Source organism: Eumetopias jubatus, unplaced genomic scaffold (assembly GCF_037043125.1).
Source record: "Eumetopias jubatus isolate StellerSeaLion01/CBP00866 unplaced genomic scaffold, mEumJub1_p1.0 scaffold_9, whole genome shotgun sequence".
Classification (NCBI taxonomy): domain Eukaryota; kingdom Metazoa; phylum Chordata; class Mammalia; order Carnivora; family Otariidae; genus Eumetopias; species Eumetopias jubatus.
The window spans coordinates 32,220,812-32,236,859 of record NW_028274815.1 but is presented as its reverse complement, the minus strand read 5'-3'; the positions used below and the strand labels follow the sequence as shown (position 1 = coordinate 32,236,859).

Here is a 16,048-nt window from a genome sequence, read left to right as displayed (position 1 = left end):
AATTATAAGCAGTATCAAGTTTGTTTGTTTAAACCATAGCATTTCACCACTCTGGTTATATACAGTTCATTTGATTCTACATAATAAACATCTATTTTATGTTCTGTCTTTATATGTTGAATGGTTTCTGCTTTAAGGGTTTATGCTCCAGAAATCATCCAAACTCTAGCCTTGCCACTATCCCTTTTCAGTCTTAATTTTAAGAAAGAAATATTTTATTCCTTTTACCCCTGCAACCCCAAAGCTTTGAGTATACCATGAATGTCACGGATTTAGAGCGAAAAGTAAAGAGAATATGATTCTAGAACTAGATAAACAAGGCCCTGCCCAATTAGATCATCACTGTCCATCCAGTAGACAAGGGAACATATAATTCAGTATGACAAACTGATAACAAAAATGTGGTATCCAGTACAAGCATTAGCAGAGTATAAGGCCCCTATAAGCAGAGACTGTTTTTGGTTTATCACTATGTATCCAACACCAACAGAGTCTGATACTTAATAGAGTCAATAAATCATTTAAATGAATGAGATTAATTCTACCTTAGAAAGAGGCAAGAAATAAGGAAGTCTTCCCAAATGAGGTGAGAGCTGGGCTTTGAAAGTCAGATAGGCAGGTGAAAGGGTAAGGGAATGAATGATAGGCATGCATGCCATGTTTTAGCAAACTGCAGATAGTTTGAATTGCTTCAGCATAAAGTGTAAATTGAAGAGCAGCCGGAGATGGAGATATATTAGTGAAGAATTATGTTGTTTCCATGGGTTTCTTTGGAAAACAAAGAACATTTTTTTTAAAAATCTGATTAATTTACACTTTGCAGAACACTTTATAAAATGTGTTTCTGTGTACCTAAACCTCAAAGGGCTTTGATATTTTTAAAAGTTAATTAAAATTATTGTTGATTAAATATTTTTTTGAAAGATTTTATTTATTTATTTGACAGAGACACAGCGAGAGAGGGAACACAAGCAGGGGGAGTGGGAGAGGGAGAAGCAGGCTTCCCGCAGAGCAGCGGGCCCGAGGCGCGGCCGCGGAGCAGGGAGCCCAATGCACGGCTCTATCCCAGGACCCTGGGATCATGATCTGAGCTGAAGACAGACGCTTAGCGACTGAGCCACCCAGGCGCCCCTGATTAAATATTTTCATTTTAATATTATCTCTAGCATTTTAGCTGTATGTCGGACTTTTAGTAAATTTATAATTTTATAAATTTTACTTTATAATTTTGAATGAAAATGATTTTACCTTTTCAGATTATAGAGATTTATAGTGCTGTATTTGCATTTATTACATGCCAATGTTTATTAAAGTGTGACAGCATACTTCAAGCCAAGTGTTCTATGGAAGCCTACTATGTAATTAGATACAGTTTGTGAGCATTTTCCTTATGCTCATGGGGCTACTATGACACTCCTCAGACTCCAAATTTGACAGTCAAGGGTTTAGTGGAAAGAGCTATGGCCCAGACACCAGGAGGTCCAGGTTTAGTATTCATAGCATTGCTAGTTAGCTATAGGATCATGGGTGTTTCCTTTTTCTCATTTGCTAAATAGTGGGGCTGAGTTAAATGACTTCTAAAGTCCCTTTTATTTCTAAAATTCTGTGGTTTTGTAAATCTGTAGCTATAGTTCATATGATTCTGGAGACTTGGACAGGAATGTAACCCCCGATTATAGCTACATTTTCCAGTACAACATCTTGTGAAAACAAGGGCTGTCTATACTGTGTGTGTGTGTGTTTTTTTAAGTTTTTATTTATTTATTTGACACAGAGAGAGAGACAGCAAGAGAGGGAACACAAGCAGGGGGAGTGGGAGAGGGAGAAGCAGGCTTTGTGCTGAGCAGGGAGCCCAATGCGGGGCTCGATCCCAGGACCCTGGGGTCATGACCTGAGCCAAAGGCAGACGCCTAACAACTGAGCCACCCAGGCGCCCCTATACTGTGTTTTCTAAAATATACTTTCATTTTGGGGCATCTGGGTGGCCCAGTCAGTTAAGCGTCTGCCTTCAGCTCAGATCATGATCTGGAGTCCCAGGATCAAGCCCTTCATCAGGCTCACACTCAGCGGGGAGTCTGCTTCTCCCTCTGACCCTCCCCCTTCTCATGTACTCTCTCTCTCAGATAAATAAATAAAATCTTTTAAAAAAATAAAATATACTTTCATTTTTTAAATTTAGCTCTATGTGTGAGATACAGCTTTTCTTAAGTGCTTTTTTAAAAAAAGAAAAAGATTTTATTTTTTATTTTTAAGTGATCTCTACACCCAGTGTGGGGCTTGAACCTTACAACCCAGAGATCAGGAGTCACATGCTGCACTAACTGAGCCAGCCAGGTGCCCTGAGATATAGTTTTTCTTATTAAAAACTTTTATAATTAAAAGTTCCTTTTTCTCCCCAAGTTATAGTAGAGATTTTGGTAGGATAGGTGGAGATACCTAGCGAGTGATTTGAAGTGTGTGTCTAAAACTCAGGAGAGAAGTCAGGACTAGAGGTAGATTTGGAGTCATCTGCATAGATTATAGTTTAAAATGTGGAAGTAAATGAGATTGGGGGGGAAGAACAGAAGAAGGGAGTGAACAAATAAGGTTAGAATTCACCCTCCAGAGGTAGAGGAAAATAGGAAACTCCACAAGAAAATGGAAGAGGCACAAGGAAATAAGAGAGGTAGAATAGATTGTGTCGCTGATAAGAGAATAAACCAATGGTTGCCAGAGGGAAGGGGTTAGGGGATGGGCTGAGTGAGTGAAGGGGAATGGGGGATACTTCTGGTTCTGGAATGAATAATCACAGGAATAAGAGGCACAGCATCTGGAATATCGTCAGTGATATTGTAGTGGTGTGGTGACAGGTGGTAACTACCCTGGTGAGCGTAGCGTAAGGTATAGAGAAGGTGAATCACCTAAAACCAGTGTAACATTGTGTGTCACCTATACTCAAATAAGTAAATAAAACATTTGTCAAGTTCCAATTTAAAAACAAAAAGGCAGGTTTAGTCTTGTTAAGTGTTGAAGGGAAATAAGTTTACATTAGTTATACACATTAGTTAGAGTATGATGGCATGGAAAATAGCAAGCACTGAGCGGAGAAACACAAATTCTGGGCTCTAAGTCCAAACTGTTCATTATTTTAATTGTACATCCATTCAGTCATCTAATAGGGTGGAGAGATTGATAAACAAATCAGTTACAAACAGGTTGGTAATTGCTATACCAAGCAAAATGCTTGGACAAATGATTTAAGCCTTTTGGGGCTTAGTTTCTTCATCTATAAAATAATAATAAATTGCTTTAAACCTCATACTTGATGTAGCACTCCCTGCCACAGTTGTGGATTGTTGTATTATCTGCCTCTAAAGTATTTTTCCTTAAAAAGTATTTTAAATGCATATGTATGTATATATACATAACTTTTTTAAAGATTTATTTATTTATTTGAGAGAGAGCTCATGAGTGCACACAAGTGGGGGGAGGAGGCAGAGGGAGAGAGACAATCCCAAGCAGATGCCCCACTGAGTGCAGAGCCTGATGTAGGGCTTGATCTCTCAACCTATGAGATCATGACCTGAGCCGAAATCACAAATCAGACGCTTAACTGACTGAGCCACCCAGGCTCCCCTCTATGTATGTTTAACATACATTTCAGAAATTCATTATATAGTATACTGTCTATTAAAATGTCCCCCTTGGGGGGCTCCTGGGTGGCTCAGTCATTGAGCTTCTGCCTTCCGTTCAGGTCATGATCCCAGGGTCCTGGGATCGAGCCCCTCATTGGGCTCCCTGCTCCGCGGGAAGCCTGCTTCTCCCTTTCCCACTCCCCCTGCTTGTGTTCCCTCTCTCACTGTCTCTGTCAAAAAAAATAATAATAATTAAAAAATAATAAATAAATAGAATGTCCCCCTACACTGAGGCTGTCATACCCTGTCTGCTAGTGAGGTCTAGGAGGACAGACCAGACCACATGCTCTTGGCCAGCGAGTACTGTGCACTTTCCTCTAGAGAGGGCTCTGCTGCTCTTTGTAGAGTTGAGCATATTTTAAAACATATATTGTTTGTCTCCCGGAACTGATTTTTCTGCCATTTTTTAAAAGTAGGGAATAGGGGCGCCTGGGTGGCTCAGGCAGTTAAGTATCTGCCTTTGGCTCAGGTCATGATCCCAGGATCCTGGGACTGAGCCCCATCTGGGGCTCCCTGCTCAGCAGAGAGTCTGTTTCTCCCTCTCCCTCTGCCTGCCACTCCCCCTGCTTGTGCTCTCTCTCTCTCAAATAAATAAAATCTAAAAAAAATAAAAGTAGGGAATAGTGAGATATGTGTGACTCACTATTGTGACCCCCATAGTGAGTGGCAAAGGATGCAAGTGACGATTATTGTGCTGGTTATTAAAATGTAAGTTCTACAGAGGCCAGTGGCCTGATGGGCCTCCAAAGAAATGACTGAGGAAAATGAAAGTAAAGATTATTAGGCATTTATGCATGAGTGACCACTAAATTATCCTCCTTAAGCAGAGACAGTCACAGATTGTCAAAAGTGACTATTTTGTGTCCTTTGATATAAGGTGACTTTGTATTCAACAAATATTTATCACGTTTGTATTACGTGCCCTGCACAGTGCTAGGTGCTGGTGTTAATTTTGGTGAATAAAAGAAATCCCTGTTGGATTTTATCATTTAGTAGGAAAGATAGAGTGAAACAAGGGCCAGAGACCTGTGAGAGGTCAATTTTGCCCAAGCAGTACATTGAGTGAATGTTCTAACTACCACTGGTTCTTGATGAAAACCATATAAACTGCATCTTTCATTCCCAGCTAGCCTCTCCCTCCCTCTCTGCCTTCCCACACCTCAGGGTAACTAGTTTAAGAAAAAAATATATTGAAATTTGCAGTTAGGTATCTGAATCTCCAGGAGCATGTTAATAAGCACGTATGGTGTATGTAGCTGGGAAAAAGGTTGAGAACTTCTGACTTCTGGGTCATAACATTTAAATCTGTACTTGCAAACCAGACCATGTTCTTGAGTACAGATCTACATTTTAATTACTTTGCTTTTTGTTTATAGGTCCAGGGGCAAGTTCATCCGACTCTTGAGTCTAGTGATGATGCTCTTCAATATGTTGAAGAATTAATTTTGCAGTTATTAAATATGCTATGCCAAGCTCAGCCCCGAAGTGCTTCAGATGTAGAGGTATGTTAAATTTTGCCTTGTATTTACTTCATACACACACACACACACACACACACACACACACACACACACACACACATCTAATCTGTGTACTTATTGTAATGTCAGTGAAAGAGTTTGCTCTTCAAGTTCACAAAATATATATGTGGTATTAAAAAAATGAAAACTGGATTTATTCTAACTTTCTTTAGGTATTGATAACTCATATATGTTTTAGCTGTCCAGTTATTCCATGTTTTGCTTTTCATCTAGAATGAACTTTTGTTGACCTCCAAACACTACTTCTTGATGCAAGAATTTCATACACACACACACACACACACACACACACACACACAACAGCTTGAAGAGTGGAATATGTTCAAGTGTTTCTTTTGTTTTTAAAGCCAACTGTCATTTAAAAAAACATTTCATTTAGTGGTGCCTGGGTGGCTCAGTCCATCAAGTGTCTGACTCTTGATTTCAGCTCAGGTCTTAATCTCAAGGTCATGACTTCAAGCCCTGCTGGGCATGGAGCCTACTTAAAAAAAACAACAACAACAACAACAAAAAAAAATGTCAGTTAATCTTTTGATCTTCACTTATTACATATATTTTATCACAAACAGTGGCTGGGTAGGAGGTATATCTCAATACCCCAGGCCCTGCTTAGTTCCCCAAGGGGGCAGAGAGATTGAAATATGAGCATATCCAATGAGAAATTTCTGAAAAGAATCAGAGAACCTAAACTGGATAGGAAAAAAAGGTGAAATGTGTTATTGGCTACTATTTGAGTGCTTGCTATAGTATCATGCACTGTTCTAAACACTTCCATGTTTTATGTTTTATTTAAAGTTTTTAATAACCCCATGAAGATGGTGCTGTTTTTTCCCCCTTACTAGAATGTAAGCTCCGAGGTTATTTTTCTTGTTCACTGCCGAATTCCTAGCACCTAGAACAATGTCTGGCACTAAGAAGGCACTCAGGAAATACATGTTGAATGAATAAATGTGGAAACTGAAGCACAGAGATGTTAAATAAATTGCCCTTGCCCAAGGTCACAGCTAATAAGTAGTGAAGCCAAGACTCTAACCTGGAAAGTCTAAGCTTTTTGGATGTACATTCCAACTCAGCCATTCTGCCAGGAGAGGGCAAGTAAACTGGAAAAACATGCAGGGAACTAGGGTATTGGATTTCCCAATAAGGTCAGAGAACTGATAACACTAGAATACCTGAGTGAGAGAATTAAAAGAATAGATTGGGATCAGAGACAAAGTTTTTGGAATTTAAGATTTCCTCAGTAACACAGTTACAAAGCAGGATGCGGCCATGTGATGGCAGCTGGGCTAGAAGAAAAGGTCCCCACAAGAGGTATTCAAGGAATTAAGAGGCCAGGGTATTTTATGTGTCCTTAATATAGATGATAAAGTCACACAAGATGATGGCAAGATTTTACATGACCCAGAAACAGCTTGGGGAGTGGAAAAGATGTTAAATTTACCTTCAAACAGGTTTTGGGACAAGGGCAGTTTTTGCTCTGGTAGTCTTCAGGGGAGATACAGATTTCAGCTGAAGCAAAGGGATATTTAAAAGCATTGAATTACCAGGGTTGTGGATGTAGAAAAGATTGTGTGCAATAGAATAGTAATTCACTTTGATTTCTTAAGTAATTCAAAGTTGGTTTCATACATTTTTATCCCATTTTTCCCATTGAGTTACAAGGTCAGCTATCTTGTATTCATGATTTCCTATAGGCAAATAATTACATTGGGATTCAGAGTAGATCTTGAATAGAACTGGTTGCCGGACTCTTCTCATGAACAATTCCAGTTCCAGTTGCTCTTTTGGATCCTAGTTAGGTTCTCCCACAGTGTTTGTGAAATGCAGCACTCAGCCTTGTGCCTGCTGTATGAGAACAGAGTTACAGATCTCATCTTGCTTATCATTCTGACATTAGATGACATTCCAGGAATTTGCTGGTTTGATAACATTACAGACTCAAATTCAGCTCTTTCTAGATAGCTTGTACTATATACCTATGTTTGTCTAATTTCCTCCTTTTAACTAATGTAGAAACTAATATATAATTTTCCAATATTGAAGGAAATCTCTGTGAATTCTTGAAAATCACTGAGTCTCAGTCTTTCCCTTGTGCAGATTTAACCAATATGTGGGTCCTCAAGACTCTAAATAATAAAGGAAATTTCATAGCTTCTTAGTACTCAGAAAACTACTGAGATATTGAAGACATATGTTTACCCTATACCCTATCTTGTTATTTTTAAGCACTTAATCTGGACCCTTAAAATAGATGTAGTCATGTGATAGACCAATGAACTGGCTTTGGAATTGGGAATGGTTGGGAAAGAGAATATATGACAGTGATAGAATCAGACAGAATAGCAGTTACGTACATATATATGTCTTTACGACAACCCTGTAGAAGAATTAGTATTCTCCTTATTTTATGTTAGACAACCCTCAGTATGGTAGAATAGATTTTTTAAAAAGGTGGAAATCTGGGTCTTTTACATTCAGTAGTCAAATACGCTTCTTATGCCATTCCTGGAAGGGTATTTATTTATTTATTTATTTATTTATTTATTTTTAAAGATTTTATTTATTTACTTGAGAGAGAAAGAATGAGAGATAGAGAGCACGAGAGGGAAGAGGGTCAGAGGGAGAAGCAGACCCCCCGCTGAGCAGGGAGCCCAACGTGGGACTCAATCCCGGGACTCCAGGATCATGACCTGAGCCGAAGGCAGTCGCTTAACCAACTGAGCCACCCAGGCGCCCTCCTGGAAGGGTATTTAGACAAGACTGAGGACATGCAGAGATATTTAAGTGAATATAATGGTGTCTTACTAGATATTACTGAAGATGGAATTTCTCATTTCAAACACATGAAATTATAATCTTGAAGTAGCAGAGTAATAGAATTCTAATTCATGAATCTTTCATTGATCATTCCTCCTTGGGCTTTTAAAAAAACTTAAAATACATAAAATAATCGTAAAAATTTATTTTGCTCTATTAAATTTGCCACCACAAGAGATAAACTAATTTATCTTTAGTAAATAGAGGCACCTTCTCTCTCTCTCTCTCTCTCTCTCTCTCTCTCTCTCTCTCTCTCTCTCTCTCTCTCTCTCTCTCTCTTTTTTTTACCCTACCAGTCTTCTCCCATACATTCTGACCCTGGTTATTACCTCCTACCTATATAGCTGGTAATTTGATTCCAGTAATACACTAATAAGTAAGTTTAAAATGTATTTTTCATCAATATTATTTTCTCTTTCTTGTCTTCTCTTTTATCACTCCTGATTTTCTTTCCCCTTCTTTCTCAAGACAATAGATGAACCTGGAGTTAGGTGGATAGAACTGAGATGGGAAGGGACCGCTGTTGTATTTTCTTCCACCTCAACCCCTGTCTCCAGTTGGCCTCTGTGATTCCACCAATGACTTTTTTTTCCCCAAAGATACATGTTCAGTATATTTAGAATTATCATATTGAGTTCAGCTTCTTTTCTCTTCTGCTTTTCTTTCACCCCTCTACACCAGTGCTTTTTTTTGTCTTTTTTTTTTTTAAAGATTTTATTTATTTATTTGAGAGAGAGAATGAGAGAGAGCATGAGAGGGGGTCAGGTCAGAGGGAGAAGCAGACTCCCTGGAGCAGGGAGCCCGATGTGGGACTTGAACCCAGGACTCCAGGATCATGACCTGAGCTGAAGGCAGTCGCTTAACCAACTGAGCCACCCAGGCGCCCTACACCAGTGCTTTTTAAGACTCTAGGTTATGACCCATTAGTGAGTCATAAAATCACTTTAGTGCTTTGCCCAACATTTTTTACATGAATAGAAAATATCAGTGCATTGCATATAATAAGGGCAGGTTCTGTTTTATGAACTTGATTCCAGTTTAGTATGTGTATGATGTTTAAGGATGTAATGTGAAATGTATTAAGAATTTATTATTTCTTACTGTGAGTTGAGGAAAAAAAAATTAGCAACCCACAGGGCCATCGCATTATAAGGTTTGTACTATGGCTCTACCCATTTAATTAACCACAGGTTAAACCCATCACTGAAAATTTTAATTAGAAGCCATAGTCAAGTTAGTCCTAATCTCTTAGTTATTTTTAGATTAGCAAGTCATTTCCTGGGAAAAAGGAAAAGCATTTTTGTTTTGGTTGTTCTTTCCACCCTATCTCCCTTCCCTTTTCTCCTTTTCACCTGCCAAACTCCCCCCAATATTTTGGACCTCTGTATTGCCTGTATTACGTGAAGGTAATAGTGTCCTGGCAAATAGCTTTTCAACTAGGCATTTCAAAAAGTTTGTAAACTCCATTTGTAACTACAAAAATTTCTTTCAGCACACCTCTAATTCCATTAATTAGAATTGAAACAATCACTTCTTATGTTTGGCAGCTGATTTAGCCTTAAATGTAGATGAAGAGAAAATGTCTTTAACTTGAATGGGTTAAACTATTCTCACTTTATAAATTTGTTCTTAATGTTTCCTAGAATCAACATGTTTTCCCCCCAGAGTATCACATGGCATTTTAATAGCAGCTGACATAAAGTTTTTATTTAGGGGCGCCTGGGTGGCTCAATTGGTTAAGCGACTGCCTTGGCTCAGGTCATGATCCTGGAGTCCCGGGATTGAGTCCCACGTTGGGCTCCCTGCTCAGCAGGGAGTCTGCTTCTCCCTCTGACCCTCCCCCTCTCATGCTCTCTCTCATTCTCTCTCTCAAATAAATAAATAAATAAAATCTTTAAAAAAAGTTTTTATTTAGGCTTATAATCAGGAGTGATGTTTAATTTTATCTAGCCGTTTTTACATACTACTAGCTCTATACATGTGTTTAAATTATGTTAATAGCGACCTCTACTGGTTTTAACTATGGTATCCTGAAAGTGGAATTCTAAAACTTGAGAGAATGGTTTGAAGTGAATTACATTAGTGTATTAAAGTAGGGAAATTTAGCTTTTATATTAACACGAGTTCCTTCACTTTCAGTGGAAATTCTGACCGAATAAGTGCTAGAAATTAAAGTGAAGTATTTTGTTAAAAATTAATGATCTATGAACGATTCAGACTCTAATGATGAGCTACAGTGTATAAAAATTACTCTTACCGATGTAAACCCTTGATTTCCATGATGTGTAAATAGTTTTGAAGTCAGGTACTTTTGCATGATGAATGAAGTAAAGAAAAAAATTCTTAGAGGTTTCAAGTGCAAAATGCTCCTTGAGGTTGTGATTAGTATTGAAAGGACAAATGAAGGAGAATTGGATTTAGATATTTGCTTCTTGAACTTAGGTCTTGTTCCTTGAGATTTTATATAAGCAGTGGTTATTCTAATCATTCTTGTCATTAGCTTTATCACAGTGAAGTTGAAAGTCAGAATGTGATTTTTCCCCTAGATAATACAAGGGATGTTTAGCTCTTAATTGTCTAATTAAGATATTAATACATTGACAGCTATAGTTTTCTCTTAGCTTAAGTATGTTTGCAGTATAAATTATACCATAAGTGAAAAGCCTGCTTTGGGGATTCTTTGATTTTAAAAGTAAATTGTAAGTGAAGAGCACTATTTAATATATTTGTTGCTTAGTTGTTATTTTCCTATTTTCCAAGGAACGTGTTCAAAAAAGTTTCCCTCATCCAATTGATAAGTGGGCAATAGCTGATGCCCAATCGGCTATTGAAAAGAGGAAGCGAAGAAACCCTTTATCTCTCCCAGTAGAAAAAATTCATCCTTTACTAAAGGTAAAGCTGAAATACTGCCTTCTTGCCTTTGAAAAGCAAAATAAAACCTATGATTTTCAAGCACTAAGAATATATTTTATGGATGATAGTGAATTGAAGAGTAAAATTCTTTCATTTTAATTTTTCCAGGAATTCATGTCATGGGGAGGGATGATATAATAGCAAAGTATAAGTTGGGCAACATGATTTAAAGTAATTTCATACCAACAAAAATATGCAAATTGAAAGGACTAAGAAAAGTTATAATTGTGGATTTTGTTCATCACAGGTGTTACTAGAACCTCAAAGAGAATTTGTAAAACTCCTTTCTTGTTGGTTAGACCTAAGTGTCCCTATAAATCCTTCAAATCATTAGATGTGTAGGGACCTCTGTGAGTCTGCCAGAGTTATGTGTAATCTTTGAACAAAAACTTTCTAAAGGTTACCTAAACTACCCAGTCCTACTTCTCATTTAAATCAGTCAGCTGAAGAGAGAGATCTCTCCAGAACTAATAGAAAAAAATAATTGCTAGGAACTCTAATAATGCTCTTTCTATTTATTTAATAAAACAAACTCATCAAAAATACAGGTACTATAGTAATTAAAACCTTAATAATTTTGATATCAATAATTTTCTGTGTACTGTAATATAAGCAAAATACTAATGCTTGCATACATTATCTCTAAGTTTTATTACTGCACAAAGTTACTATTCTCATCCCCAGTTTGTAGAAAAGGTGCCTGAGGCAGAAAGTGGTTAGGTGACTTTTAGCCCATGTTCACAGGGCTCAAAGTTATAGTGTTAGAGAACTTAGGTCTGTTTGATCTTGTCCAAGATTTAAGATTAACACTGGGATGATGTTTAAGACTGTCCAAAGGTTATGTTTTGTACTTTGGTTTTGGAATAGAAATATCTGCCTATATCTTACTGGTCTGAGGAAGTAAGTGCAAGTTATAGAAAATTACTAAACTATTAGTAATTGCATGCATACTTCTTTATAATTCTCTTTTCATGATTCTTACTAGCTGTATATTGAATTATATTTTAAGAGAATTAACAAATTGAGGTATGTGCATGCTGTATTAATAATGATCCTAAACTTTGAATTTTATGATCTAATTATGGATATCATTTCAATTTATTAATATATTCTTATCACTATAACCATTTAATAGTTTTACATGTCTTTAAAGGTAAATACCACCTGTCGCCAACTTAAGTAAATTTCTTATTTCAAAGTTTTTTTTTTAATCCGATTGTTTAGAAAATAGAATTTGTTTTCCTGTAGGCCTCACAAAATCCCATACTTCTTTTCAAGTCTAATAATACTATTTAACATGCTCTTAATAACCACTGTTGTTAGTTAGAACATAGCATATCTTTTTTTTTCTCCCATAGAAACAGTTATAGATACCAGGAGTGTGCCATTAGGGCTTTGGGATCCCAGGTTCCTTTGGAAAGAAGAATAGAGGGATAAGGCTATAGTAGAAATTCCCAGATACCAACAATACATTAACTTTTGTTCTGCATAAAGAAAAAACGTCTTTTGTTATAGTTAATTCCAGGTATCCTGAATTAGGTAAAGTGAACAATTCTCCCCTCACCCAAAGTGGGGCTTCCCCTCCTAGGTTAAGGATGATCTATTTAAAGTAATCTGTACTACTTAAGTATTTTACATCATCATGGGTAATTTTGCCTTACCTTTGCTTTGCTTACATTTCCAGACAGCAATATGTGTATTATTCATAGATGAACCACTTAAAATTAAATGTTGTTGATAGTCACAGGCCTCAGTAAAAGTTAAGCTAAATTGTATATGTTTTTTTTATTTTTAATCAGTGTATCAAATTTGTAGTAAATTATTTTTAAACATGTTTTTCTTTTAATTTTTCAGGAGGTCCTAGGTTATAAAATTGACCACCAGGTTTCTGTTTACATAGTAGCTGTATTAGAATACATTTCTGCAGACATTTTAAAGCTGGTGGGGAATTATGTACGAAATATACGGCATTATGAAATTACAAAACAAGATATTAAAGTGGCAATGTGTGCTGATAAGGTAGGATACTGATCTTCTCTATGTTTTGTTCTTAAATTTTTATTCCTGATTTATTGGATGCTAACATACTATTCAGACAATAAAATTATATATTATGTGTTAGGATATATTTCCAGTAACCTAACAGCAAGTACTCAAGATAACATTTTATGGAAATAGAATATTTCTATTAATATTTCTATATAATATTTAGACAGTACTAAACTGTCTAAACATGTCATGCAGTTTTTCTTTTATGTGTTCCTGCAAGCGGGTTTAATACTAGTAATAATCTCTTGTTTGTAAAATTCTTTAAGTTATTTCGATTGGGACACTTAGAAGATTATGGATTTTTTTTTTAAGATTTTATTTATTTCACAGAGGGAGACACAGCGAGAGAGGGAACACAAGCAAGGGGAGCGGGAGAGGGAAAAGCAGACTTCCGTGGAGCAGGGAGCCCAATGCGGGACTCGATCCCAGGACCCTGGGATCATGACCTGAGCTGAAGGCAGATGCTTAATGACTGAGCCACCCAGGCGCCCCAAGATCATGGATTTTTAAAACAAATTTTGAAAATGTAAAAATATTAAACTCTTGAGAGTTTTATTTCAATACTTAACTATCTGTAGCTACTACTTGTACGGTTTTATTATAACGGTATTAAGAGCAAACATTTTTTGAAAGTTAAGCAAAATGAAATTTATCTCATTTGGTCTTTATGGTACCCCCAAGGTAGATGCTCTTATAAAAGGGAAACTGAAGTTCAGAGAGATAAATTGGTCCAGAATTTTCTGAGAAGTTTCAAAGCCTAGACGCAAACTCTTAAATCTGAGTCTAAAGCTTTTAGTTATTGCATTAGATTGCCTCGGTATTTTCATTTTCTAAAAATGACTTTGTAGAAAAGAAAATATTTTCTGGTGAAGCATTTCAATCCGTTTTTTTTTTTCCTCACTATACTCTTACTGGTTTGGAATATTCTTTCTGATTACTAAGTCCACTTAATTATGTTGTAGTGCTTATTTGTTCTTTCAGAATGTGAACATACAGAGTGAAAATCACCTGATCTGAGGAAGGATTTCAAATGTATTGATATTTCTAAATGAAGAAGTATTTGCTTTTTAAAATAGCTTTTTTCAGTAAATGTAAAATATTTGATACTTTTAAATAAATCAGATAAGTAAAATATTTTTGAGTACATACTGTGAGCTCACACACGGGAGGAGATGCAAAAGAAGTACAAAACAAGGCTCCAGGGGCACCTGGGTAGCTCAGTCCATTAAGCTTCTGCCTTCCACTCTGGTCATGATCCTGGGGTCCTGGAATCGAGCTGTCCAGCTCCCTGATTAGCAGGAAGCCTCCTTCTCCCTTTTCCTCTGCCCTGCCACCTGCTCGTGCTCTCTCTCAAATAAATAAATAAAATCTTAAAAAAGAAAAAAGGCTCCAGATGAAGGGAAACTTATATTTGTGAAACAAGCAGGAAGTAATCCAAGATAAAATATTATTTCATTGTGTTATAGGTATAGTGATGTAGAAATTTACAGAAGTGGAAAGATGAGGTTTAGCAAGAGTAATAATAGTAGACTTCTTTGAATAGTAGACTTCTTTAATAATAATAAGGACTGGTTTTGATCAGTCTCCAACAAATGTAATCAAGGAGGCCAGTTAGCAGACTGTGAATTATTCAGATACAGGGTGGTGAGGCCTTGGAATGAGGTGAGGTGGTAATGGCAAGGGTATGAAGCAGGAAACTAAGAGAGAAATCCAACATAGAATTTGGGAACAAACTTGAAGTAATCGGTTAACAAGAGAGACAGATACTAACTAGTATTGGGGGAGGACTTGGAGGAGGCGGTTTGTATATTAGATGGGGAATTCTGTTCTAGAGAAGACACACGGGGCAGTGGCGAGAAGAGATTATTGTGTATCTGCTTTTTATCACTTAAGAACTGTATTCGCAGAGCAACTTAGGGTGCGTAACTTCGACTATAAATTCATATTTTATTGTACTTGTTTTATATCTCTGTCTAGGTATTAATGGACATGTTTCATCAAGATGTAGAAGATATAAATATATTATCTTTAACTGATGAAGAGCCTTCCACCTCAGGAGAGCAAACTTATTATGATTTGGTAAAAGCATTTATGGCAGAAATTCGACAGTACATAAGGGAACTAAATTTAATTATAAAAGTTTTTAGAGAACCCTTTGTCTCCAACTCAAAATTGTTTTCAGCTAATGTAAGTATTGTTGTGTACACATATATCATTGCATGTGTTGTTAATTTTACACAACCACTCAAATTTGAATTTGTGTAGTTCATGATTGCTAATTTGTCAATTTTTTTTTTAAGTTGTGGCATTTAATTCATAGTGACTATGATCTCAGATTTGCTACAACAGGTTCAATAAATTCAACATCAAAAATTAAAAGACGGGCCCTGGGTGGCTCAGGCGTTAAGTGGCTGCCTTTGGCTCGAGTCATGATCCCAGCGGCATGGGATCGAGCCCTGAGCCCCTCATCGGGCTCCCTGCTCTGCAGGAAGCCTGCTTCTCCCTTTCATACTCCCCTTGCTGTGTTCCCTCTCTCGCTGTCTCTCTCTCTGTCAAATAAATAAATAAAATCTTTTTAAAAAAAAATTAAAAGACAAAATCTAAACTAGACTGAACTGTAAGTGCAAATGAACTTAAACAATCTTCTGTGTACTCCAAGAAATAAAGCCTCTTGTTAATGTGGAAGATTTTTTTGTTTAATTTGACTCATTCAGCTAACACTTCATCAGTGCTGCCTATATATGTTGTTAGGCATCATATAGTACTTGGCAACAGGGATTCAAAGATGAATAAAACAGTTCCTTCCCTCAGATTGAGTCTAGTCAAGATTGAAATGTAAACTTAATATTAAATGGCAATATGGTGTGGTAATTACCATAATAGAAGTGTGATAGTAATATTTTGAGGAGCAAAAAGAGAGAGCCAGTAATGTTGAAAATTAGAGAAGGGATCACTGATCTTACAATAGTAATCAAACCACCCTAATTGAATCCTGGGGAAATGCTGAGTGGTGAGAATAATTGAGATTGTCTAAGAGAATTACATCTAGTAATT

General features: G+C 36.7%; 1 protein-coding gene across 5 annotated transcripts in view; it reads left to right on the top strand.

Moving 5' to 3' along the window:
- Positions 1–16,048, top strand: part of SOS1 (SOS Ras/Rac guanine nucleotide exchange factor 1) — a 140,404-nt gene that overhangs the window by 58,458 nt on the left and 65,898 nt on the right. For all 5 annotated transcript variants that reach the window (XR_003611441.2, XM_028117269.2, XM_028117268.2 and 2 more), the window contains exons 2-5: positions 5,051–5,176; positions 10,793–10,924; positions 12,800–12,964; positions 14,972–15,181. Coding sequence is in view for 4 of the 5 variants with exons in the window: in XM_028117269.2 (XP_027973070.1) it covers positions 5,051–5,176; positions 10,793–10,924; positions 12,800–12,964; positions 14,972–15,181 (633 nt within the window). In the remaining variant the exon portion in view is untranslated. The remainder of the gene's footprint in view (positions 1–5,050; positions 5,177–10,792; positions 10,925–12,799; positions 12,965–14,971; positions 15,182–16,048) is intronic.